The 27,276-nt window shown below is 42.9% G+C and overlaps 2 protein-coding genes across 2 annotated transcripts; one reads left to right on the top strand and one right to left on the bottom strand.

The window, feature by feature from the left end:
* Positions 1 to 3,097: 3,097 nt before the first annotated feature.
* On the top strand, positions 3,098 to 14,587 carry coro2ab (coronin 2Ab). Its single transcript, XM_030075982.1, has 13 exons — positions 3,098 to 3,307; positions 5,297 to 5,413; positions 5,875 to 6,024; positions 7,712 to 7,912; positions 9,162 to 9,278; positions 9,396 to 9,500; positions 9,832 to 9,928; positions 10,707 to 10,822; positions 10,931 to 11,021; positions 11,104 to 11,203; positions 13,094 to 13,289; positions 13,729 to 13,797; positions 14,522 to 14,587. Exons 1-13 carry the CDS (start codon positions 3,107 to 3,109, stop codon positions 14,585 to 14,587), a joined length of 1,626 nt encoding a protein of 541 aa, XP_029931842.1. The 5' UTR covers positions 3,098 to 3,106.
* A 1,569-nt stretch (positions 14,588 to 16,156) lies between these two features.
* LOC115376421 (acidic leucine-rich nuclear phosphoprotein 32 family member B-like) lies at positions 16,157 to 27,276 on the bottom strand. Its single transcript, XM_030075983.1, has 7 exons — positions 27,102 to 27,276; positions 21,608 to 21,754; positions 21,181 to 21,303; positions 20,876 to 21,062; positions 19,320 to 19,414; positions 17,924 to 17,996; positions 16,157 to 17,763 (listed from the first exon to the last, which is right to left on the bottom strand). The coding sequence occupies exons 1-7, from the start codon at positions 27,153 to 27,155 to the stop codon at positions 17,687 to 17,689; spliced, it is 756 nt and encodes a 251-aa protein (XP_029931843.1). The 5' UTR covers positions 27,156 to 27,276; the 3' UTR covers positions 16,157 to 17,686.

Raw genomic sequence — 27,276 nt, 5'->3', positions numbered from 1 at the left:
CAGCTGCTTCTTGTCTCCGGGAGCCTTGATGACGTCCCTGCAGGAACCACGGGGAGTTTCCATCAAGCTGAGAGACAGACAGACTGACTGACAGACTGAGAGAGAGACAGACAGAAAGACGGTGAGTAAAACAGGACAGGAAACTAAGTACTAACATCAAATAATGAAAATACAACAGCCTCTATCGGCGTGGAGCGGTCATACGTCACCTCTGTTACCTCTGATACGCTAAAAAAATCACTCAGCCTCATTTTCACTGATCAAATTTAATCTTTCTTCAAAAAAGGTGAAAAAAATCTGCTAGTGGGATGAGATAATCCCGCTTGTTTGAAATGAATCTTCTTACAGGACGCCCGAACCCTGAACCTGAGACCCTGAAGCTGAACCCTGGACCCTGAAACCCTGAACCGATCAATATTGAAACCAATACCGATCAATAGTGTTCAGAAAAAGGCCGCTTACCTTGAAAAAGGTGTGAAGGGTTCAGTGTCGCAGCTCCAAGTGGCTCCAAGCAGAACCAGAACTCCAGAACTCGGCCTGCCTCTGTGACATCACACACACACACACACACACACACACACTACAAAGACCCCAAACCTCACACTGCCCAGGCTCATTTCACTGTAAAAAATCATGTAGTAAGATGTGTGACTTTAAGGGTTTGTAAAAGAAAAAAAGTATTTTAAACATGTATTTTTTATTTAAAACAATACCAATCGCCTGCCAAAGAAAAATAATTAACAAAACAGGAAAATTAAAAGAAAGGGGGAAAAAATGACCAAAAAAATAAATTAGTTAATAAAAAAAAAAAAAAACTGAGGCTCCAACTTCAACTCAAAGTCACCTCAAACACCTGAGTGACCTCTGACCTCTGACCTGCTGCTGTCTGCCTCTGTGTTTAGTGCTGCTCTGACTGTGGACATGCAGGCCCAAAAATGGAATAAAATACAACAAGATAAATTAAAATAAACAAATAAATCAAATTAGTTCATAATAAATAAAAAAAAAATAAATAAATAAATATACAAAAATAAATAATAAAAAAATACAGTATGAAGCAACAGGAAGAAAATTCAAAAAAATATTTCATATCTAAAAAAAATGAAAAAAATAATCTAACACTGTGATACAAAAGTATTCAAAGAAACAAAATTTTTGGAATAAAAAAATTAAAATTGCGTCTTTTGCCTCTGAAATTGGTGATGAAAGTGCTTTTTCAGATGAGACTGAGATTTTCACTGGACAAGAAGTGCTGTTTTCATTTTTTTTTTTTTTTTTTTTTTTTTTTAATGAAATAAAGGTAATCAGAGAATCCTGCTCAGGACTCAGAGTTATGACTTTATCACAGTAAGAAAAAAAAAAAAAAAAAAAAAAAAAAAACACTTTTCATTCTGCAAAATTAAAATGAATGGATCTTAAATTTGCCAACATGAGCAGAGGATCCGACTTGAAGCACTTTGGAGCCACAAACCATCTCTTTTAATGGCAACCAGGCTCAAGAACTGTGTGTGTGTGTGTGTGTGTGTGTGTGAAGTCAGTGGCCATCGTATCGGATGCAGTGGCGGGTTTTGTGCGTGTGCAGCCGTGCATAAACAAGCGAGGACGACTTGGGAGGGGAAGGCTGGACGTCATGGATCAGGGCAGGAACGCACATACACACACACACACACACACACACACACACACACACACACACACACACACACACACACACACACACACACACTGAAACAATGCAGTGAAAGCTGTGTGGCGGCGGCTGCAGTCAGAAGTCAGCAGTCACTCGCTTCAGGAGGAGGACAGAAGTGTTAGTATTTGTAGTACACTGGTACCACATGTTGTAGTATTGTAGTAACAGAAGTATAGCAGTATTGCAGTACAGTAGTAGGTGTAGTAGTCAGCGAGTAGAATTAGAGGAACAGTCACAGTAAATGTCGTAGTTAGTAGCAGTTGTAGTATTCGTGTAGTAGATTGGTGTGACTGGCTGTGGTACTGTTTGTAGTATTATTAGTAGTACTGTTAGTAGTATTATTAGTAGTATTGTTAGTAGTATTACAGAGGAAGGGAGTGCGGCTGAGGGTTACATGAGCGATCAAAGGTAAGACCAGCTCTCTGTGCTTCATTTGAATTCAATCAATTTAAATAAGTTCAATTCAATTCAATTCAGTTAAAGTCACAATGAGCACCTGACGATGTGACGCTGCGTTTCCTGTTGAGACAATTAACCAATACCAACCAACTGATCACCTATTGGTAATCATCCTGATTGACTGATTTTTTTTTTTTTTTTTTTTTTTGTCTTGGCTGTTGTTCGACGTTTTCTGTTTTGTTTTGTTTTGTTTTTTGCTGTTGAAACATGAAAATCAGCTGCAAGCTAATTAACAAGTGAAAACATCGATGCACTGAGCTGGAAAGCCAGAAATCCCAGCAGCTGGTGAAGGCATCATTGATTTATTGGCACCGACTTGATCGACGAGCCGATCAGCAGGACAGATTCTGGTACGACTCTGATATCCCGCCGGAAAAAAAAAATGTGCGTATTGCCCCTTTAAACTCATCGCTGTGCGCTGCACGGTTTCCTGGCCAGGGCTTTTATTTTGACAGGGAGACTTCATTTGTCCTCCCTCCGTCAGAAAACTGATCCTGATCATCAGTCAAAGGTCAAAGGTCAGCCGTCTCTCCAACAACAGGGAGTGTGTTGATAACATGAATATTTAAAACAAGGACGGATTTATTATTATCATGCCCATGTGTGTGTGTGTGTGTGTGTGTGTGTGTGTGTGTGTGTTATTGAAGATATTGATTTATAATTGATAAGATTATGAGAGCCAATAATGACAGCTGATTGCATTATTGATCAGTCCAGATAATGCCACTGGTGAGTTTCCACAAAGCTATTATGGGATTAGACAGGAGTGTCTCGCACACACACACACACACACACACACACACCCAGATCCTCAGGTCATCCCACTCCTTAACATCCTGTTAGAAATTAAAGAGGTAGGACACTCAAAACGTTTCATTGTGACTTTAAGGTTTAAATAACAACAACAATAATAATAATAATAATAATCACCTTTGAAACGTCGTGTCTGTCCTCCAGATGTCGTGGCGTTCGTCTTTCCGCTGCTCAAAGTTTCGCCACGTCTTTGGCAAGCCGGCGACCCGGGAGCACGGCTACGACGGCGTGCCCATCACGCGCAGCGTCCACGACAACCACTACTGCGCCGCCAACCCCTGCTTCATCGCCGTGGTGACCGAGTGCGGCGGCGGCGGCTCCTTCTTAGTCCTGCCCATCCATCACGTAAGCAGCAGACGCACACTTTCAGTCACTTTCTTTCCTGCTTCCCTCTTCTAAATGTTTCCCCTCTATCTTTCCTTTCCCCAAGACTTCTTTCCTCTCCTTCCTCTTGAAAACCTCAGAGTTAGAGACACTCGGCAGGGCGGCTCAGCTGGAGCTTCACTTGTTCTTTTAAGGGCCAAACAGAACGATTTGTCAGTGAACGGCTGCAGGGAACTCTAAAGGCTCATCAGCATCTGGACTTTGGAGAGACATTGCTGACTCAGCTCCTTCCTCGCGGTGAAGAAGGAGCTGAGCTCAGAAGGCGAGGCTCTTGATTTACCTGTCGATCTTTGTTCCAACCCTCACCTGTGTTCACGAGCTCCGGGTGGCGACCAAAAGAATGAGATCACGGATACAAGCGGCGGAAACAGGTTTCCTCTGTAGAGTGGTAAGGTGCACCTTTAGGGACATTGAAAGGAGCCAGTTGAGGTGGTCTAGCTCCTGCCTCCTGGTCGCCTCCTGGTGGAGGTGTCCTGGGCAAGACCACCTGGAAGGAGACCCCCCAGGGCAGAACCAGGACATCCAAGAAGCTTCTTCAGTTCTTCAGTTCCCTGCTAACCAGTTAGAGCTGAAAAAGCATCTTGTGCCCCTTTTCCACCAAAGAGGTTCCAGGGCTGGTTCGGAGCCCGTGCCTGACTTAGCACCAGTTCTTTGTTTTTCCACCGCCCAAGCACGGGCCAAACTGGTTCCAAATCAGTTCCAGGCAAGCACCAACTTTGAGCAGGGGCTAAACAGGGGCCAGAGAAAGAACCGATGACCCGACCCACCACGTCATTGGTGGGCGGGGTTAAAGACCCAAACGGGAACAGCGAATTACCTCTTTCCTCAAACGTAGTCATCGTTCGTTCTGACCGCGAATACGACAGGTAGCCAGCAATAATTGCATTTTTCACCTCTGGATCGCAGCGTAGGCTTGTAAAGACACGAGCAGCACTTGCATCGTTACGATGAGGTCGTCCATGTTGGTTACTGTGATTCCGAGCAAGCGTCTATGGAAAAGCAAACCGGTTCTTTGTTGGAACCAGTGGCTCTAGCATCAGCACCAAACTAGCACCAGGTTCTTTTTGGTGGAAAAGGGGCATTGGAGGAGAGGTGAAATATCTTCAAGAACTCTAGCAAGTTCAGTTGCGAAAGAAGATTTTTCATTCGTCTCAAAAATTAGTGATTTTTTTTCCTTGTAAATTTACAGTTTTAATTCCAGAAACTCTTATTTTTTCTTGATATAACCCGTCCAAACTTCACCCTGCACCACTTTTACCCCTTTTCCACCAAACCGGTTCCAGGGCTGGTTCGGAGCCCGTGCCTGACTTAGCACCAGTTTTTTGGTTTTCCACCGCCCAAGCACGGGCCAAACTGGTTCCAAATTGGTTCCAAGCAAGCACCAACGGCGAGCAGGGGCTAAACAGGAGCCAGAGAAAGAACCGATGACGCGACCCACCACGTCATCGGTGGGCGGACTTACAGACTCAAACAGGAACAGTGAACCCTATAAACGTACAGCTAAACAGTCACCGTTCGTTCCGACCACGAATACGACGGGTAGGCGGCAATAATTGCGTTTTTCACCTCTGGACCGCAATGTAGGCTTGTAAAGACACGAGCAGTATTTGCATCACTTCAATGGGGCGTCCATTTGTCGTCCATGTTTGTTATTGTGATTCCGAGCAAGCGTCTTGCACACCCATGTGATCACGTTTTACGATGACGTCATGACGTGGCTCTGACTTGGCTCCGCTTGGCTCTTGGCCGGTGGAAAAGCAAACCGGTTCTTTGTTGGCACCAGTTAAGCACCGGCTCTAGCACCAGCTCCGAACTAGCACCAGGTGTTTTTTGGTGGAAAAGGGGCATTTTTCTTCTCCTGCAGTGGCGCTAACACACCGTTGTACATCCGTAGCTTAAATGTGATCTAGAGAACCTGATCCTGTGTGCTTTTCTTTTCTTGTCTCCCAGACGGGCCGGGTGGACCCTCAGCACCCGCGGGTGTGCGGCCACAGCGCCCGGGTCTTGGACGTCAAGTGGAACCCCTTCGACGATCACTGCATCGCCTCGTGCTCTGAGGACTGCACCGTGCGTCCACGTGGTCCGCTGTGTGTGTGTGTGTGTGTGTGTGTGTGTGTCCTGGGTGTGAGTGTTGGGGCCTAAACAGTCTTGGAGCTGCATCAGTTGGCTTTGACTGGAAAGCTGAGACTCTTGTGGATTCAATGAGCCACATTTGATTCCTGTGTGATGATGTTGGCCCCCATAGCAGCCATTTCACTGCAGGCAGAGACTTTTGTCCAACTGGACGTCGCTGGAGAAAATGACCTCTAGTGACCTCTAGGAGAATCACAGCCTCATCAAACTTTACAGACACAAACTAGAGGATAGAAAAAAAAAACAAAAGAACATCTGGTCTCAGTCCAGGGAAGTCAGGAAAAGAGGATTTTGCCCAAAACGTTGGAGGCACTTCCTGTGATCTGTCTGTAGTTTTACCTATATCTACATCTATGTGTGTGTGTGTGTGTGTGTGTGTGTGTGTGTGTGTGTAGGTGAAGATCTGGGACATCCCGGTGTGCGGCGTCCAGCAAAACCTCACCCAGGCCAGGAAGACTCTGATTGGTCACTCCAGGAGGGTGGGGCTTATCGAGTGGCATCCGACCGCCGAGGGCCTGCTGCTAAGCTCCGCCTACGACTACAAGGTCAGGAGCGACGACTTCGTCAAAACGAATTCATGAAGCGTCTAACAGGCCGGAGCTGATAATTACTGGGATATTTCTTCTCAAAACTGTAGGTTTTTTTTGTCCAGACAAACTTTTGATTGCCGTCATGAAATTATTTTCTACTAATATGAGAATTAGTATAAAATCCAGACAGTTTTAAGAAGGAGTTTACTTTGCTTACATTCTCAAAACAAATGCCATCAGTCATATTCTCCTTAACATGATGCATCCTGGGAATTAAATCAGGTAAATCACTGAGGAAATAATCTGCACATTAATCCACTCACTGAGGAAATAATCTGCACATTAAGGAAATAATCTGCACATTAATCCACTCACGGAGGAAATAATCTGCACATGAATCCACTCACTGAGGAAATAATCTGCACATTGATGAATTCACTGAGGAAATAATCTGCACATTAAGGAAATAATCTGCACATTGATCCACTCACTGAGGAAATAATCTGCACATTGATCCACTCACTGAGGAAATAATCTGCACATGAATCCACTCACTGAGGAAATAATCTGCACATTGATCCATTCACTGAGGAAATAATCTGCACATTAAGGAAATAATCTGCACATTGATCCACTCACTGAGGAAATAATCTGCACATTGATCCACTCACGGAGGAAATAATCTGCACATGAATCCACTCACTGAGGAAATAATCTGCTCATTAATCCACTCACTGAGGAAATAATCTGCACATTGATCCAGTCACTGAGGAAATAATCTGCACATTAAGGAAATAATCTGCACATTAATCCATTGATTGAGGAAATAATCTGCACATTAATCCACTCACTGAGGAAATAATCTGCACATTGATCCAGCCACTGAGGAAATAATCTGCACATTAAGGAAATAATCTGTACATTAATCCAGTCACTGAGGAAATAATATGCACATTAATCCACTCACTGAGGAAATAATCTGCACATTGATCCACTCACTGAGGAAATAATCTGCACATGAATCCACTCACTGAGGAAATAATCTGATCATTAATCCACTCACTGAGGAAATAATCTGCACATTCATCCACTCACTGAGGAAATAATCTGCACATTGATCCACTCACTGAGGAAATAATCTGCACATTAAGGAAATAATCTGCACATCAATCCATTGACTGAGGAAATAATCTGCACATTAATCCACTCACTGAGGAAATAATCTGCACATTAGTCCACTCACTGAGGTAATAATCTGCACATTAAGGAAATAATCTGCACATTAGTCCACTCACTGAGGAAATAATCTGCACATTTATCCATTCACTGAGGAATTAATCTGCACATTAAGGAAATAATCTGCACATTCATCCATTCACTGAGGAAATAATCTGCACATTAATCCACAAAGAAAGTAACTGTTAGCTGCCACCACCAAATAACTCCAATAAACATGAAGAACCTTTAGCACTTTAAAGAACCACAGAAAGTGTGTGGAGAACCAGCCCCTACATAAAGAGGTTCTTCAGCTGCTGATGGTTCTTTGTAGAAGCAGAGGGTTATTTGAAGAACCATTAAAGAACCAGTGTTTTTCTGAGAGCAGTTCTCTGACTGTGAGCCGCTGATGGTAAAACTCCTTTAAAGGTTTATCAGACTGTGTTTCAGGGGGTTTGGGTGACCGTCTGCGCTCTCTGGGCCCCAGGTGCTCCTGTGGGACGTGTCCCAGCCCGGCGCCGCGCTCAGGAGCCCCGTCCGGGTCGTTCTGGCGCCGCTCCTCCACCGCCACCCGCCCGAGATGCTGCTGCTGTCCGTCAGCTTCAGCAGCGACGGCAGCCGGCTGGCGCTCACGTCCAAAGACAGACGAGTGCGAGTCCTCGACCCGCGGACCGGGAAGATTTTACAGGTCAGCTACGAGTGTGTGTGTGTGTGTGTGGGTGTGATTGTTTGGTATCCTTGTGAGGACCACGCAAACATTTCACCACGTTCCCACAGGCCAACTGGGAAAAAAACGCCCTTTTACTTTTTCACATAGGGCCAGGTAGGTTTGGATAGCTTTTTTTTCCCTTAATAAATGAAATCATCATTTAAAAGCTATATTTTATATTTACTCGGGTTATCTTTGTCTAATATCGAAATTTGTTTGATGATCTGAAACATTTAAGTGTGACAAATGTGCAAAAAAAAATAAGAAATCAGGAAGGGGGCAAATACTTTTTCACAGCACTGTTATATAATAACCTTTTAATTCAAGGTTACTATATATATAATAAGTGAATTAAAAGGTTACTATATATATAGTAACCTTTTAATTCGCTGTTTAAATATCTGTTCTGGCATTTATTCCAATTAGCGCATATCAAATCAGATAATGTGTGATATGCATGTGTAAACAGAATAATTCAAAGAACTTGTAATTGACTTTTTTTCTTGTCTTTGTGTGTGTAATCAACTTGTGAATTTTTATAGTGATATCTGAAAGTAAAATATTGAACCATTTCCCCTGTGTGTTAAAAACAGTGTTTTTTGGTAATATGTGGTCATATAGAGGTGATTTTCAAAACTTTCCACCAATGGGATTCCTTGGGACTTTTTTTCCCCTCACTCAGGACAAACTGAGGATACAAAATCAGTTGAGTTTGCTTCTCTTGCAGTTTGTCCTAGGTTGACCCCAGTTTTGGCCTAAAATGACTGGACTATTTCTCACTAAATGTAGAATTTATTTTTCACTGTGTTCACGTTCACATTATTCGCCCCGCAGAATAAAACAAACTATAACAAGACCTCTGACTCTGAAGGGTGCTTAAAGTTTTTTGGTCACAGAAAAGCAAAGTCAGGCTGTGTTTACAGTAAGAAGATGCTGTAGTCAGTACCTGCCGGATCTACTTTCCAACCGGAACAGGACAATAACAAGTGAAGAGACGTTTCGATTCCTCAAAAAAAATGGGAACTGGGACTCGTGGGTTGTTTTATTGTCATAATTTATCTTTGTTGGTTTTGGTTTCTGGGCTGACAGTGATATTTTGGGAGCCGTTTCGCTGTGGAAGTGAGTAGATATACTAATTCGGTGTTGTGGATTAGCAACACTGGGGTCATTTCTGTTCCTCTAATGCCTGCTCGTGTGTGTGTGTGTGTGTGTGTGTGTGTGTCTCTAGGCGTCCAGCAGTAAGACCCACAGAGCCAGTAAGGTTTTGTACATCGGAGGTCTGAAGATGCTTCTGTCCACCGGCAGCTCGCCCTGGAACCACAGACAGATCGCTCTCTGGGACCCCGTGAGATACACACACACACACACACACATACACACAAATAACTGCATCTTGTACACACACACACACGCGACAGGTATGTAGCATTGTGTGTGTGTGTGTGTGTGTGTGTGTGTGCAGGATGACTTGTCAGAGCCGCTGTACGAGGAGGACTTGGACGGCTCTGCAGGAGTTCTGTTCCCGTTCTACGACCCAGACACACACATGCTGTACCTGGCTGGCAAGGTGACACAACACACACACACACACACACACACACACACACACACACACACACACACACACACAGGAACAGTACTTCTACTGCAGTCACATACCAGCAGAGGAACAGTACTTCTACTTCTACTGCAGTCACATACCAGCAGAGGAACAGTACTTCTACTTCTACTGCAGTCACATACCAGCAGAGGAACAGTACTTCTACTTCTACTGCAGTCACATACCAGCAGAGGAACAATACTTCTACTTCTACTGCAGTCACATACCAGCAGAGGGACAGTACTTCTACTTCTACCGCAGTACTCAGGGTCACTGTGGTGTGTTTTGTGTCCTGCAGGGTGACGGGAACATCAGGTACTACGAGCTCAGCGCTGAGAAACCTTACATCAGCTTCCTGACCGAGTTCAGGTCACTGCTGCCACAGAAAGGACTGGGTGAGCTGGAGTTTGAGTTTTTCAGTTGGACATGTCACCTCAAAACTCAGAGTAAAACATTAGCTGCCAGTCTCAAAGCTGACAAACAAACATCTCAAGCTAGAAACCCAACGTTAGAAGACACAACTTTTGCTGGCTGTTCTCATATGAAGCCTTTAAAAAGACCAACTTCATCTAGCTATTCCAAATTTTATGCCTGAAACTGAAAGACGCCAACTTTAGCGAGCTGTTCCAGTATTTACACCTGAAAAAGACCAACTTTAAATATCAGTTCCAAATTATTTAGACTTTAAAAGAGCAACTGTAGCTTACACCTTCAAAAGACTGTTCCCAAATGTAAGCCTGAAAGACAACAATGTAAAACTATCTGTTCTCATATACAGGTTTTAATAAGATCAACTTTAGCTAGCTGTTCCAAAGTTTACACCCAAAAAAAGGACCATCTTTAGGTGTACGTCCAAAACTTTGGGCTTTAAATATACCAACAACAGCGAGGTGTAGTACTTTGGACAGACAGGCCAAGTTGAAGCTTTTTGAAAGAACTTTTGCCAAAACTTTGGCTTTAAAAACACTCAGCTTTAGCTCGCTGTTCCAATAATCAGAATTTAAAAAGCCCAATTTCAGCACCAATTTCTCCAAAGGTTTAGATGTTAATAAGACCGGCTAGCTGCCCCAACACTTCAGCACTAACAAGCATTCTTAGCTCCGTGTACCAGCTCTACTACATAATGTACATTTCCTGAATGTACGACCGCTAAATGTCCCCTGAGCTTTGCAGGCGTGATGCCGAAGCGAGGTCTGGACGTGAACATCTGCGAGGTTTTCAGATTTTACCGCCTGATCGCCATCAAGGACCTGGTCGAGCCGCTGTCCATGATCGTGCCACGAAAACAGGTTCGGATGGACGAGGAAAACGTTTCTGCTGCGTTCTTCGCCTCATTTGAACCGAGAAAAGAAAGAAGGGAAGGGATCATCTGTAGTGTTTTTGGTCTTTCCCTTTAGCTGGAAATCTTCCAAGAAGACCTGTACCCGATGACGGCGGGAAACAAGGCGGCCATGACGGCTCAGGAGTGGCTCCGCGGCGTCAACAGAGGTCAGTCGGAGGCGGCGGCGGGTCGGACAGCCTCGGTCTCTGCTCTGGTTTAACCCGGCTTCCTGTCGTCTGTCCACCACAGGGCCCGTGCTGATGTCTCTGCGGCCCGGGACCAACATCGCCAACCCTTACCCAGAAACCCCTGCTGACAAGGGGCTGGAGAGGCAGCTGAGCGCGCTGAGGTTTCAGGCCGCGGGCGCCACCTCCTGGACAGGACGCAGCGTAACGGAGGAGGTGAAGTAGGCGATGCACTCGGGTTTGCTTGGCCCGGTTTGGCCATTTTTTGTCAAAAATGAGTTTTTTGCCTAAATCATCTCCTCTTGATGCTGGCCACCTCTGGTAAAATCGCCAGCATCCTCAGTTGAACAGATCATACCATTCCACCCCTGAATCATAACTGCCTAAATCAAGAGTGTGTAAAAACTGTGACTTAGGCAGCTTTATTTTGCCTGAGTCAAAAGAAAATGTGACTTAGGTGGCTTTATTTTGCCAAAGTCAAAAGAAAATGTGATTTAGGCAATTTTACGTTATTTAGGCTATTTTAGGCTGTTTTAAGTGTTTCAAGATGGCGGCAGTATCAAGAAGAAAGAAAATTTTCTCTGCTAGTGAAGTTATTTCAATGATCCTGGGCCCATCCTCAATTGGTAAGTGATGAGGTTTAGTATAACATTGGCATATAATGTATTACAAGTCAACAAAGGCCTGTTCAGAAATTTGCCTAATTTATTTCATTTATTTGTTATGTTGCATAATTGACTTAAATTGTTTTTAGTAAGTCAGTAGTCATCTTTTTTTTATAACCTTTTGGAGTGAAATTATCAATAAATATCTTACAGTAAATTTTTTGTGTCTCCTGAAAAACCTGAAAAATTAACTTAGGCGATTATTTTAGGAAGGTGTCGATATAAAACACACACCTGCAGCAGATACAGATCGTTTGACAGGCTGGCTGGTCGGTTGTGGCACCAACAAGAAGCAGATCAGAGCTCAGTATTATTATCTTTTGAAAGACCTTGACGAGCAAAAAGCAACCAGCACTGGTGAATTCACTGCTGTGTTTACTGTCTGCACTGACACAGTGTCTTAGTGCAGCCTGCAACAACTCCCACCACCAGCAGGGGGCAGACACACACAGCTTCTCCCAGTTGGAGGCTCATATTCACACCAGGCAGAGTATTACTATCAGCTCATATTAATTAAGTGTGCAATAACACACTTAATATTTAATTTAATATAAATGGCAATGCCAGTATTTATGTCAACATACACACTTAGTATAATATATATATTTATTCATATACCATGCCATTTTGCTCTACACTCACACATTTGCAGTTTGTATATTTATTGTTTCTTTTACTTCCTATTTTTATTTTCTTGTGTGCTGTCTTTCTATCTTTTAATTGTAGCTACTGTAATGCTGCTGGACCCACAATTACCCTGAGGGAACCTGCCCAAAGGGATCAATAAAGTTTTATCTAATCTAATCTAATCTATTATCTTTAAAAACCAATATTAGTATGAGTGGAAAATTTTCTTTAGCTTTTATATTTAAGTGCGTCTCCTAATGTAACTGTTACAGGTAAAATAGAGTAAAACTAATGCAATCTACTGTTGAAAATTAGAGTTCCAGGTCTGTTTGAAAAGTTTTACAGTACATGTGTACTTGTATTCCTACTGCAAGCTGTTAGTATTTCTAGTAAGTCTGACATGATGAACTGGGGGTCACGATTTTGGTTTTGGTTCGGTTTGTTTTGTACATTTGGGGGGAAAAAAACAACAACAAAAAAAAAAACATTTCCAGTATTCTCTTCATTATTTTTTATGCACAAAAATATCCTTTTTTTTTTATCATTCAGAGGTTTGGGGTAACAAAATGAAATCAACACACATTCTTTCAAAGACAAAAGTGCCACTTAGACTATTAAAACCAAATATTAAACTACTTTCAGTGGATTCATGACCTCATCAGCTCAGTGTGCGGCTACATGCTCTCATGCAGAGTGTGTGTGTGTGTGTGTGTGTGTGACGCTGCACTCTGTAGTGTGTAGTGTGTGTTTACAGCCCTGCAGCATGAACCCGGTGTTTCTCTCCCTCCAGTCCTTCCTCCAGGAGCAGCTGGCCTACCAGGACGCCAAGTACCCGCGCGAGGGCAGCGACCTGTGGGGCTGGCAGCCGGACGAGACCCAGGCTCCGGCGTGGGCCTTCGGCTGCACGCCGCACTGCTGCGAGCCGGCGGAGAGGCCGCCGCCCACCTCCGAGAGCGAGGTGAGGCGCTCGCACCTGCACATCTGGACCGACAAGTCGTCTGATTAAATGACTTCTGACTGGTTTGACTGGTTTTCACGTGGTTCAGATACGAGCTGTCAATCAAAGAGGGAAAAAAGGAGCTACAAAAACATTTCTGATTTGGCTTCGGGCCGTGTGGTGTAACCATCTGAACCTGCTGAACTTGTTGAATTCCTCACAAATTATGCAAATTAATCTGAAAAGTAAAAGTTGTGTCGCTTGGCGGGAAACTTCCTCCATTTCCTCTCTAAGCTGTGAAAGGAAATGGACATGTTCACCTGTTTATATTCACTTTTTGTGTGTAAAACAATGACAAGACAAATTCCCTGTTTAGATTTGACTGAGTGTGTGTGTGTATTGGAAGGGAGTTTGGGGTGTGCTGGAAAAGCAAGATGTGATTTCTGTTTCTGTCTTTCAGCTGCTTCAGGCTTTTTACAGACAGCAGGAGGAGATCAGAGGACTGAGGGAGCAGCTGAACCACAAAGAGGTTCACACACACACACACACACACACACAGTTATCCAGGGAAAAGCCAACATCAAAATCCACCAACCGGCCATCCATCTGCCAGGCGGTGGCGCTGTGTGCTCGGACAGAAATAGTGACAGACCTGCTGTGAGAATTTCAAAATAAAGGCGTTTTAATAAAATAATGATACTGAATATATAATGGTGTTGAATATACTGGGTAGCTGCTCATTAGATCAATATATTGATCCAGATCATAATCAGAGTCTGAAATACTTTATTGATCCCTGAGGGGGAATTGGGTCAGTTGCTCAAATTATTATTTTTACATACATTTTTAAATTTTACTTATTCACATGACACCTTAAATGGTTCTTTAGTTTGGCTGCTAGTTTTTTTTTAGTTTTTTCACTATTTCTCTTTGTTAGTTTGAACTCTTTGTTTTTATTGGCCGCTGTGTGAAGCAGCGTCAGGAGAAATCTGCTCAGTCTCAGACTTTGTGCGATAACAATGAAGAAACCGTGAATCTTGAAACTAAAACTGAATGGAAATTGGAAACAAAAAGTCAAAACGAAATTACAAAATATAAACTGATGAAAAATGCAAATCTATAATAACCTTGGTTTACAGTGAGCTCAAGTCCCGACTGGTCGAGGGATTAAAGAAGTCACTTTGTGTTTGAGTTACAGTGAAGCTCAGTGTGTGTGTGTGTGTGTGTGTGTGTGTGTGTGTGTGTGTGTGCAGGTGAGGATCGCTCAGCTGGAGCTGGAGATTAAAAACACCAGGAACAACATGAGGGCCGCCTTCTGACGCAGCCAATCAGCTTCCACCGCTACCCCGCCGCTTCAGCCAATCAGAGCTCTCCTGCAGCTTCATCAGCTCCACCTGAGGAGAGTTTCTGTCTGCGCCACGTTTTGGTTTTTAAACATCTGACTCTGAGTTTGACTAGAGCTCATCAGCTCAGACAAACAGCCGGGAAACTCAAGTGAAGCTCGTCATTATTCCTTCAAATCATCAATAAATAATTACACCTAAAAACACAGATCAAGACCTTCTCTGGCTCAGGTTTCTGCTAAGACGATGTTCATCAACAGAAAAATCAACTACAATTTCCATAATCAATGAGATGAGTCAATTATGAAATACAAACACCAAAACTGATTCCAGCTTCACTGACGTTCACTAAGAAAGACTGTCCTCCTTTTCTCTGTTCATGTCTTTATAAAATTAAGCTCTGGTCACTTTCCGGTGGATTTTGGATTAATTTTTCACGCTACATGATTAATTAACCCTTGAATGACCCTTGAAAAAAGTCACACCCATGACCCTTCAAGTGGACAAAAATGTCCATTTTCTAGAAAGTGACCACCAAAAGGTCACAGGGGGCTGATTTTTGGCAAGGGGGGGTAATTTTGGGTTAAATTTGAAAATCCCAACTTTCAGCATGAAAATCCATTATTTGGCCCTGTAATGCATTTTTATCACATCCATGACCCTTGGTGGACAAAAATGTCCACCTGTCATTTATCCAGTTTTTATTGTTGCTATTTGTACTTATTATCCTCAAAATCTTTGAAGTGACTCATATGGAGTTACACTAAATCATTTTTGACATGGATTTCAAGATTTTAACCCCTTCCAGGCCATTTTGAACACCTGAAGGAGGTGAAAGAGGTGTACCTTAGAAATAAAATCAAAATGAGAGTTCAACATGAGAAAAATATTATATTTGATTTACAACAATAAACACAGAAAACCTTGAACAATAAGAGTACAGTAGATAGTACAATTTATTTCTAAGGTACACCTCTTTCACCCCTTTTAGTGGTTTTGCTCTCTATAGAAACAGCAAGTACAAATAGCAACAATAAAAATTGGATAAATGACAGGTGAACATTTTTGTCCATGAAGGGTCATGGATGTGATAAAAATGCATTACAGGGCCAAATAATGGATTTTCATGCTGAAAGTTGGGATTTTCAAATTTAACCTAAAATGACCCCCCCTTGCCAAAAATCACCCCCATGACCTTCTGGTGGTCACTTTCTAGAAAATGGACATTTTTGTCCACTTAAGGGTCATGGATAGGTTAAAAATGCATTACAGGGTCAAAAAATGAAAGTTGAGATTTTGAAATTTCACCCAGAATGACACCCCCTCACCAAAAATCAACTCTGGTGAGGATGGTGAGCGAGTTTTAAATTTTGAAAATGGACAACAATGTCCAGGGGTCACACGAGGGGTAAAACAAAAAAAGAGAAGAGACTGAGAGCAAATGGATCAGGGGAAGCGGACTGAGGAAAACAACAACAACAGATGAAAAGAGTAAATAAACATGTTTAGCGAACAGAGAAACAGAAGACAAGGGAGGAGACGCCGGGAGCAAAATGTTAAGATTTTATTTACAAAGTCCATTTTTGTCTGTATTTTTTTTTTTGTTTGTTTTTGCTTTAACTTACATAAAGTAAAAAAGAAAACAAAAGAAAAAGAAAACACAACCACAACTAATCAGTGTAATTGATAAGGGAACGAGCCGTCTCTCTCTCCCCACAGACCAAAGAGAAAAGGAAGAAGGGATGAAGGAAGGCTGGGAGGTGACGGAGGGGCGACGGATGGAGAGAAAACCAGGACGAAAAGAGAGAGAGAGAGAGAGAGAGCGACTGTCCCCTTGATAAACCTGACAATAATACAAAAAAAAAAAAAAAAAATCAATTCCTCTGAAAAAATATTTCTTTTAAAAAGCTCTGTTGGCAAAAAGAGAGACGAGCGTCGCCCCGCGCCGAGGAGACGTCCGCCGCGTGACATCACGATGATGTCACCGCAGCCGCTGGTGCAGTCCCACAGTGATGACATCAGAGAACGGAGGGGGAAGGGGAGTGGGGTGAACCCGGGGGGCAACTCAAGTCCTCGCAAAGTGGAGGAAGGAGGAAAGGAAAGGAAGGAAGGAGGGAAGGAAGGAAGGAAGGAAGGAAGCCGTTTCCTCCCATGAGCCCTTGTTTGTTTCCTTTGAGCAGATCTGATCCAAAACTCTCCAGCAGCTCCGGTTCATCGACCACATCACCTGCACGTCTGGAGGTTTGTCTCTTTTCCTCAGAGGACGAGAAAGACATCAAGTCCCCAAATAATGAGCAGGCAGGACGTTAGGACGCTTCACCTGACATTTAACTGGATTTTATTACAAGAAAAGGAAAAGTTTTTATTTTATTTTAATGAAATCTGCATCGATTCCCACAGATGTCACACTGCAGTTGAGCTGCTTTGACAGGAATAACGTCAAATCATAACGTCACCATTTCATTTCACTACACATTTTTCAACTTTCCTGTTATTGTGTGGGAAAAAGCCTCATTTCATCACCTGGCGTCCTGGTCGTTATAAATGTAAATTAAACACTGAGGCGCTCCAAATTTGCATTTCATTCATTTTTTATCGGCAGAATTTGACGTGTTGTTATTTGTTCATCGTCAACGGGAAGTAAACACTGCAGGAACGGAACATTTATTGTGTTAGCGGCTCTGTTTTTGGTTTGTTTGATTAACGGAAGTCATCGGACGAGCGAGTCGCACCGCTCTAACGCTGCTGATAGAAAGAAAACGCTGGATTTGGGAGACGAGTGCAGATGAAAGGTGGGAAAAAGGGAGGAGGAGGCAAAAAAAACGACGACGGTTCGAGAACGCGAGCAGGGAAAAGAAAAACGAGAGGCGGGGTTTGGTGTAAACGGCCGGGAGCCGCCAGCAGCAGGAGGGATGACGGGCGTCGAAAGGATGGAAAAAAAAATAAAAAAATAAAAAAGAGGAAGGAGTGGTGAGGTGTTGGTGGGAAAGGCTGCACAGAAAGGAGGAGGAGGGAGGGGGGGGGGTCTCAGGGTCACCGGGCAGGAGGTCAGAGGTCACTGCGTCTGCGTCGGTCTTACTCGTCGTCTTCGTCGTCCTCATCCTCGGGGTCCCTCTTCCTCTTCTCGCCCTTGACCGGAGACGAGTCTTCATCTGGTCAAACGAGATGTTTATTTTAATGCTTTTTCATGGTTTTATTGATTTAATAGCAGAACCTGTGAAGTGATCAAATATATTTCCACACTAATGAACTTGTTTTCATTTTGTTTCAGTTCAGTCCAAATTAAAAAGGCCTCATCTGTGAGTCACCAACCTTCATCCTCGTCTTCCTCGTCCTCATCCTCCTCGTCTTCTTCGCTGTCCACGTCTCCGTTCACCTCTCCGTCCTGCAGAGAGAGAGAGAGAGAGAGAAAGAGAGGAAGGTTTTATTAGATTTATTTTAATCTCCCTGAATGGATTAGGCTCGGCGAGACTGAAACCTTCTTATTGCTATTTAACTGATTGAACAACCCTCAGTTTTTAACCTTCATTTGCATTTCTGGAGTTTATTCTCAGTCATTTCTGCACCAGGCTGCAGGAGTTTAGCAAAAGTGAGGAGTTATTTTACTAAAACACTGAGCAGAGATAGGTAGTGTAAGTTCATTATGTCCTGAGTAAATTCCCGTAGAGTTTTCTTTTTAAGGACAAAATTAAAGGCGGAAGATGAAGATGAAGATTCACGCCAAAACTGTCGAGGTAAAACAATTTTTTTTTTTTTTTTTAATTTGTCCTTAACCCTTTATCGGGCAAGTGACTATTTTTGGTAATTTCAGAAATTTTACATATCAGGCCCATCCCCTGTCTCAGTTAGTTAAATAATCATCATTCGATTGTGGCACTTGACCAATCTCATTGGCTTTGATTTTCTATAGGAAAATGAAATTTTTTGAAAAATTTTATAAAAGTAATTAAGTCATGTCATGTTCACTAATAACAGTCTAGGGTTGTTTTTTTGAATTTCAAAGTATTTCAATGAGTGCCCTATAAAGGGTTAAAAAGAAAACTCTACGGGGACTGATCAGAGATGCTTCTCCTGGTTTTCAGACAAACTTTTTTAAGCCCTAGTGCTTTTAAAACGATCGTTTCTTTGGCGCTCGGCTTTGGTCTCAGAAAGGATTCACTGGTAGAAACTAAAATGTTTTTGGGAGTTTCCTCTCCAGTGATCTGTTCGGTAACGACGCCGACGCTCCATGTCCAGTTTCTCTGCTGCTCTTCCGTCTGGCTCCACGTCCAGTTTCTCTGCTGCTTTTCAATCTGAGCGCTGGTGTCGGTCGCTGGGAGGCGGCGAGCGGCGCGGCCAAGCGGAAGTGATGGCTAAAACCACGGTGGGACTTTTAAGGGAAGTGAAAACATGAGGCACACTCGTCCTAATTTCACTGAAAACCACAAACCCACAGTACTCTCTCTGACTAATGACACAGCCCTGACGCTCCTGTGCGTCATGTGGAAGAGAGATACGAGCAAAAGAAATAAAATACAAACCAAGGAGCAAATTCGAGGGGATTTTAAAAGTGAAAGTGACCAGTGGAGAGAAAACGGAGCTCAATATTTCTGTGAAGAGGTGAGGAGAGCCTCTGACCGGAGCAGCGACTAAAGAATTAAACGTCTCATTCATTTCAGCTTCATTCATTTTAATAAGGCAGGTAAAAGAGAAAAAAACCTCGACTGACCTCGTCGTCTCCGCTGTCGTCTTCATCGTCCTCCTCTGCCACCACGTCCTCTTCGTCCTCCTCCTCCTCTTCCTCAAAGTCCTCGGACTCGCCCTCTGATGCAGGAGAACACAGGCGACGTTAGAGCAGAGTTCATTTACGCACACAGCTCGTCTGAGTGAATATAAAGACGAGTAACGGGCTCACAAAACAAAGAACAGCACGGCAGAAAACAAAAACCAGGCCGGTTACATTATCGGCTGAATGAGCAGATGAGGATTTAAAAAAAAAAAAGAAAAAAAAGAAACAGGAAACCAGCAGGATGTAGATGTGAGGTTACTGAGTCATCTGAGGTTACCGTCTTTCCTCCGCTCGTTTCCAGGCTCAAACGGTTTGATTTGCTGAAGATTTATTATTAAGATTTAATAACTGAAATAAAGAAGCCGTGTTTCCTGTCCTGCAGTCCTTGTTGTTGTCAAGAAGCTGCTTCTCCTCATGAAAAGAAAAAGAAAGACGCCTCCTCTGTGGAGCCTTAATGCCCTCACCAACACACTCCGCTCAGACAGAGAGAGGAACAAACTGACCAACTCTAATCTCACATCTGTGACTCAAAACTAACAAAGTTACCAAAGCGGTGGCCTGACGAGGAGCAGGGTGTGAGGGATTTTCACGTACATCATATACAGCGGTCCCTCGTTTATCGCGGGAGTTACGTTCTAAAAATAACCCGCAATAGGCGAAATCCGCAAAGTAGTCAGCTTTATTTTTTACAATTATTCTAGATGTTTTAAGGCTGTAAAACCCCTCACTACACACTTTATACACTTTTCTCAGACAGGCGTTAACATTTTCTCACTTTTCTCTCTTGTTTAACACTCTGAGTTCAAACCTTCGTAGAAAAATAAGTCCAGCAAAAAAAAAAAAAAAAACATGCAAAATTGCACTAAAAAAAAATCTGCGAAACTGCGAGGCCGCGAAAGGTGAACCACATTATAGCAAGGGACAGCTGTATTTAGTTATTACTGTGACTTGTACACTCATGTTCAAAGAAAAACCAAACACAGCACACTGTGATGGAACTGCATGTGTATCTGTATAGATATATGTATATACCCATGTATGTGTACATATGTCAACATGCACAAATAAAAACATTGACACTGAAATAAAAAAAAAGAGGCTTTAACAAAAAGAACCGAAACTGTATTGTGAGTTTACAAAATGAACAAAATAAAACTATAGAGAAAATGTCTTTACTTTTTATCAGTTTATTTCCTACATAAGGCTGGTAACTTGACGTGCGTATGTAATTTATTTTCCAGTTTTTAAGCAGTCTTTCTCAATCTCTCCTCTGATAAATAAATACCACATATTAAAAAGAAGGACTATAACTAATAAAAAAAAAAAAAAAATCAACTAAAACTGAGCATTTTCAAAAAACTAAACTGGCAAAACCACCTTAAAAAAAAAAACAATTATAACTAAACAGACACTGAAAACAAAAAGGCAAAACTAAAACTAATGAAAATGCAAAACTACAATAAAAAGGAGCATGAACGCGTCAGGCGGCGGCTCACCTTCGTCCTCCTCGTCCTCGACTCCGTCTCCCTCTCCGTCGGAGTCGGACGCCTCGCAGTCGTCGATGTCGTAGCCGTCCAGGTAGGTGAGCTGGGGGAGGAGCTTAAAGATGGACTCTCTGTAGTCGCCCAGGTTGGTCACCTCACAGTTGAACAGGTCCAGGCTCTTCAGCTGCGGCAGCTTTTTCTGATGGAGGGAATCAAAACTGGATTTACTGACAAACACACGAAAACACCACAAAGCAGAGAAGAGAGGGAGAAACTGCTCGTCGGGTAAAACGAGTCGCAGTTCCAGCTCCACCCACCAGGGGCTCCAGAGTGCTGATGTCTTTGAACTTGTTCCCGCTGAGGTTGAGGTGCGTTAGATTCACCAGCCGCTCTGCCAGGACCTCCAGACCCCCCGATATCCTGTTGTCACTCAACTCCAACTGAGGACACACACACACACACACACACACACACACACACACACACACACACACACACAGGTTATTGTGTTACTCTGTTTCCCTGCTGGCATGAAATGTTGCTCTCCTCTGTGGAAACTGGCAAACATGTGTGTTTATATTTCACAATAAAACGTCAGAACGGAGGGTTTATTGTATTAAAGAAACAATATTCTGACCTAGTTTGGGACCGATTCCCTTTCATTTTTTGGTGCTTTTGATTTCCAAACCTTCCTGAAACCGTCCAGATCCTGGATCCGGTTCGGGGTGCGCTTGATTTGCTCACCTTGTTGAGCTTGTCCAGTTTGGGGATGTCTGACACGCTGACCAGGCCGACGTTGATGAGGCTGAGCAGCTCCAGGTTCACAAACTCCTCCGTGATGCCCTCGATCGTCCCGCTGGAGCGACAGTTATCCAGAACCAGCTCCCGGACCTGAGACGAGGAGGCGAGGAGGCACGGTGAGGAGACGAGGAGGCAAGGAGACGAGGAGAGGAAATCTGAGCAAAACAGCAAGGCCTTAAAGGAGATGCTGGGCTGCAGCTCGCTGACATTCAAACTGTGATTATGTTTCTAAACACATAACTCGATATATAACTGACTACACACAGCTTCAGCTCCCGATACACACACATCATATTTTTTGATCTGACAGAGGTGGAGGTGAGAGGAGAAAACACTGTGCTGTCTGCGGGGCTCCCACACCGACTTAACAATCACATTTTAAAACTTTCCTATGACTTCATACCCAGTTTTTATGACTGAACTTGCACAGCATTGCACGAAGCTGCATCTCCACAAACGCTGTCACGCTGAATATTTATTTTGCTTGACGCTCAAACCGCTTTGCATTTCAGTCATGATTTGTTTTTGCTGCATTTTTCTTCCCAAATCAGCCCTGCGAAATTTCACTTTCACACTTTCAAAAACAATAAATATAGCATCATCATTTAAAACTGCATTGCCTCCCAAAGATTTTTTTTTTTTTTTTTTTTTTGACATTTTTCAACTTTCCAAAAGCTTTCCCAGCCCTGCAAAACCAGTCCAGGACTGTCCGGACCTGAGAGGAAGCAGGAAGAGAAACTCCACTGAACTCATCTGCAACACACACACACACACACACACAGCTCCTACGCAGTTTCAGCTTCAAAATGACACACACGCTTTCTAAACTCTCAATATGAGAGCTGATGGCTCTTAAACAAAAAAAAATAATACATTTATTTATTAACTGCAGCTCCATGTAGACGTTGACATGCCCTTTTTAAATGTATCACGGCACGGAAATCAGCATCTTCCATTTCTATATGTTTGGAGACTTTCCTGATCCTATATGGGACCCTGAAGGCAGCGCAGCACTTCAGGAATGTCGCCCCGCCTGTTATCTGGGCGCAGGATCAGCCACTTGTTCATCATCATGTACGTAACTGAGGCGATCGAACGTTATTGACGAGTGGCTCTTTGATCTGCTGAGTCAGGGTTTATCCTGATGGAGAATTCAGTGGCGGTGGTGATGGTTGTTTTTTGTTTTTTTCGTTGTTTTTTTTTTTTTTTTTTTTTTAAATGAGAAACACCAACCAGCGTTGCACTGTCAGGATCTCTTAATTCTTAACTTAATTCTTCATGGCTGCAACAGGTGAATATTGTTTCTTTTGCATGCGAGCACGTCCAGTTCCTTAAAAAAAAAAAAAAGTTTCTTAAATTACCACATCAGTGCAGGTTGGTGTTCTCAGTTTTGCAGACATGGCGAGTCGTACGATCAGCGACTTTCACAAAGCGAGGCGGGAAGAGGAGAATCAGGAGAATCAGTGTCGACTTATTACAGGCAGGTAAAAGCAGTAATTCATGTTACTGATGAGACGCGGTAAATCTGTCAGATCTGAAAGTAAGACAAGCCGACGAGAAGCCGAGGACGAGGGTCAGAGTGCAGGACAGTCGCAGTTAGGAGTGTCAGAATAAAAACTATATTACAAAATAAAAGCTGAACTACTTGTCTGACAGCTGATCAGTTAAACATCCTGTCAAATCAGGTCAATTTTATTTGTGTAGCTCAACATCACAAATTATAAATTTGTCTCAAGGGGCTTTACAGCAACACGACATCCTCTGTCCGCCTATTATATTTTTTATATATTACTGTTATTTATTATTTATATTCTACTTCTTGTACTGCCACATCTATCTCTTAAACTGACACATTTTTTGCAGTTGTACACACATTTATAGTTTAATATATTCATTCTGTTTTAACTAATGCACCATCTGTATATTTTCATATCGTTAGATGTTTATTTTTTACTGTTTATAGTCTTTATTGTATATATTTTACATTTATTCTATTTTATCTATTTGCTGCATATTGTACAATGTGTTTTTTATGTTTCTATTGAGGCTGCTGTGACATAATTTCCCAGTTTGGGATCAATAAAGTAAATCTATATCCATATAAGGGACAGCTCCCTTTAAAAAAAAAAAAACAAAAAAAAAAACAAAACACCTTTAACAGGGAGAGAAACTAGGGAGGAACCTCAGGAGAGCAGCAGAGCAGGGGTCGCTCTCCAGGACGGACAGACTCAACACTAATCACTTAAATCAACACTGAAACAGGATAACAACATTATAATGGCTTCATGAGACGTTCAGGTCAGCCCAGCACACCTGTCTTCATCTGATCTGACAGCAGGGCCTGTGCTTCTCAACGTGGGGTCCGGGAACATCTAGGGGTCCTTGAGGGTTTCTCAGGGGCCCCCAGAAAAATGCCGAGATGTCTAAAAGTCTAGCCAGTCTAAAATGTTGAAGAGGGCGCATTAAAATGTAAATAACTATGGTTTAAAATGATATTTGTCATTATTCAACCATATAATCAGAACTCTTAATACACACACTGCTTGTGAAACATTTGCTTGAGCCGGTTGAAGGCACTGTGCACGTGCGCGCCCATGATCAGGCACCACCACCACCTCATTCTGTATCAGGGAAAAACCCCTGTGATGAAGCATTCTCCCAGCATGCAGCACTCGGCGTGTTAATTCAGAGCCGCCCGGTGAGACCGAAACACATCAGTCAAATCAAAACTACTCAGGGTGTTTTCAGTTTGTACGCGGCGTCACGCCATCCCCGCTTTAGAGCTGAGAATATTCCTTAGAAACACTACGTGACAATCCCAGACATTAATCAGAATTATGCTCTTTCTACTTTGATGTTCATTCCTGTTTCTTCTCGCATGCATCATTTTCTCGCTGCACAATACATAGATATTATATTAGTACTGTGATATGAGACTAAACTAGATATGATAATGTGGATTAAGTGTCTTTCTGGATTTAAAATTTGCATTACAGTAAAAGGCGTGCAGTTTTCTGAACCTATTAGACTGATGAGCCCGTTCTATCATGTGCTTCTACCTGCTTGGTCATAATATCCACATTATCATCAAAAAGCAGCAATTATCATCCCCACAATATTGATAACTGTATATTTAATTTTGCCATATTTGATAGTTATATTTCATTTTGTCTATTGTTGCTACTGTTTTTTATCTGTAGTTTCCTTAAAAGAAGAAGAAAAAAAAAATCTTCACACACACATAGCCATGCTGCATTTTGGGTTCCTGCACGAATCAGGAAAGTCCCCAAATGTACAACACACACTAATGATATTTTCACTGCTGCTGAACCACTCACTACCGTTATGAGTCACTTAGCGATTTATACTTGACAACTTTCATTTATTGTTTTAGATGTTGCAAAGATTTTGCACACTTTTTTTTTTTTTTTTAAATCACTGTAAAATTTTATGTTTTTTGGATTTTTATGGCTGCTAATCAGACTAGGTAACTGATTTTATGAGCTTATTTGGGGCTCTGCTCACTTGTGGAGGAATTTCTCATTATTTGAGACATTAAAAAAAAAAAAAAAAAAAAAAAAGGATTAATCTAAAGCCCTAATTTCCAGGGCGTCCTTAATCTGGATTAGCAGAATGTGTGCATATGTGATGTTACATAATGAGATATTTGGCTGAGTGATCAGTTCCCAGGTCCGCAGGTTGGGAGGGGGTGTTCGCTGTCCTCGTCCCGGCGGAAAGGCGACCTGCCCCGCTTCATGTTGGAACGGGTCCGGGTTGCCAAGTCCGCGTTTTTTCCGCCAAATTGGGCTACTTTTTAAGTGTTGCCGCGGGTAACAAATTTTGTCCGCGGGTTAAATTTGGGCAGTCATGAATAAAGATTCATATTTTGAATGACCCATGTTTATACTCAAATCCTGTCAAACTGACTCCGGGCCAGATCAGCATATAAACTATCCACATATGTCACCTGCTCCACAGACAAATAATATGCCAATGCTGTGTGAGGCCACTCAGCACATGACCAATCACATCATCAGCACCACTCAGCTGAAGCAAAGTATCCCATATTATATTTTAAGTTCTGATATACTAATTAAATAGGTGAAAATAACTGTTTCGGGAAATTGCCTTCAATGTTTATGGTGTTATTTTATAGATGTTATAGTGCATTTTGCAATTATAGCAACGCTGTTGGACTTTAAAAGCAACATATATGGATTTTTATGGGCATATTTTGAGTTCTGGGATTGGGCTGATTTTTTTGGGGCCCTTTTTATACCCGGTTGGGCGGGTTTTGGGGCTGGTTTTGAGTCGCTGTTTGGCTGCTTTTGTCTCGCACACCTGGCAACCCTGCGGGCCGAGGCGCTGTTTGTAAACTCCCCGCACACGTGACGATGCTAACGTTAGCTCGCAGGCTAAGCGTCCGTTAAAACACTCACCACGTTATTCCCTACAAAACCATCCAGAACCATTCACTTCAATGTGACCGGGACACAGAACCGAGTGGGTCCCGTTGGCTCCGGTTGCTAACAGATGCGGGTATTCTCATTAAAAAGCCTGGGGATGGAGAGCCATTTTGGGGGCTAGCTCGCGTTAGCATGCCGCTGGCTACGCGCCCTTAGCACGGCACGGGCTCCGACTAATCCCCGGAGTTAAGACCAAAACAACGTCACACGATATTTAGTTTAAATGAGCACATTAATAAGTTAATAAGGTCTACTTTTTCCCGTTTACTCTGATTTATTCTTTTACCTCAAACATAATTTCACACATAACCACCAAGTTAAAACTACACTTGACACGTTTGAGACGAACTTCTATTCTGGCGGCGGTTGAGTGACATTTCATTTCATAACCGGATCCATTTCAGTGACTTCACTTCTCGTTGGCTCGGTTTAATATTTTAAATCTCTGGTGATTCAGCCTTTTGGAGGGGAATTCATAATTCCGGGTCGTTTTGAGGACACGGGGGCAGAAAACAGCGCATTTTATAAACTTTGGTCTCGGTTGGGTTCCAGGGATTAGCCAGGCCCGAGGAGACACTGAGGTGTACTGCAGCGGCCGTGAATCATCAGAGAGAGTTAAACACAGCCACTTCGCTCTGAAACTGGTTTATATTTGTTTGTTTGTTTTTTTTTAAATAAACATTAAAGTTTAACTCGTGTCGTGTGGTAACGTCCGGCATGACTGCGCTGAATCCGCCGCCTGACGTGGAAACGACGGCGAAAACACCGCAAGCTGCACTTTAAAGCGTCTTTTTATGGACCCGCGCAGACACACGACGCTGATTTGAGTTGATTTAGAAATGATTTGAGGTTGTTTTCGTACTTTGGGAGCCACATGCACGCTGCCATGTGCTCGCCTGCCTGCCTGCCTGCCCCCCGCCCCGCTCCGCTCCGGCCGGTCCCGGGGCCGCGACCCGCGGTCGGACACTCACGTCAGTCGGCGTCCTGTTCCTGAGCTCCAAGGAGACCCTCTTCTTCATGTCCATGTTCCTCTGCTTTCTCCCTGCGGCGGCGGCTCTCTGCCAAAACTTGTTTCTCCTCGTTTCTCTCTCCGGTATCAACGCGGAACCGCTGTCAAGCGAGCCGGGATGAACAACTGGGACTTCC

Source organism: Myripristis murdjan, chromosome 18 (genome assembly GCF_902150065.1).
Source record: "Myripristis murdjan chromosome 18, fMyrMur1.1, whole genome shotgun sequence".
NCBI classification, from domain to species: Eukaryota; Metazoa; Chordata; class Actinopteri; order Holocentriformes; family Holocentridae; genus Myripristis; species Myripristis murdjan.
This window is presented reverse-complemented; position numbering and strand designations above follow the sequence as displayed.

Excerpts from the sequence above, each read along its gene's own strand:
- LOC115376421 (XM_030075983.1), bottom strand. The coding sequence starts at position 27,155 with ATGGACATGAAGAAGAGGGTCTCCTTGGAGCTCAGGAACAGGACGCCG. Across the intron at positions 21,304-21,607 it reads AACTGGACAAGCTCAACAAG|TTGGAGTTGAGTGACAACAG; the intron begins GTGAGCAAATCA and ends GTGTGTCCTCAG. Across the intron at positions 17,997-19,319 it reads ACGACAGCGGAGACGACGAG|GACGGAGAGGTGAACGGAGA; the intron begins GTCAGTCGAGGT and ends CTCTCTCTGCAG.
- coro2ab (XM_030075982.1), top strand. The coding sequence starts at position 3,107 with ATGTCGTGGCGTTCGTCTTTCCGCTGCTCAAAGTTTCGCCACGTCTTT. Across the intron at positions 13,290-13,728 it reads CGCCCACCTCCGAGAGCGAG|CTGCTTCAGGCTTTTTACAG; the intron begins GTGAGGCGCTCG and ends TCTGTCTTTCAG. Across the intron at positions 13,798-14,521 it reads AGCAGCTGAACCACAAAGAG|GTGAGGATCGCTCAGCTGGA; the intron begins GTTCACACACAC and ends GTGTGTGTGCAG.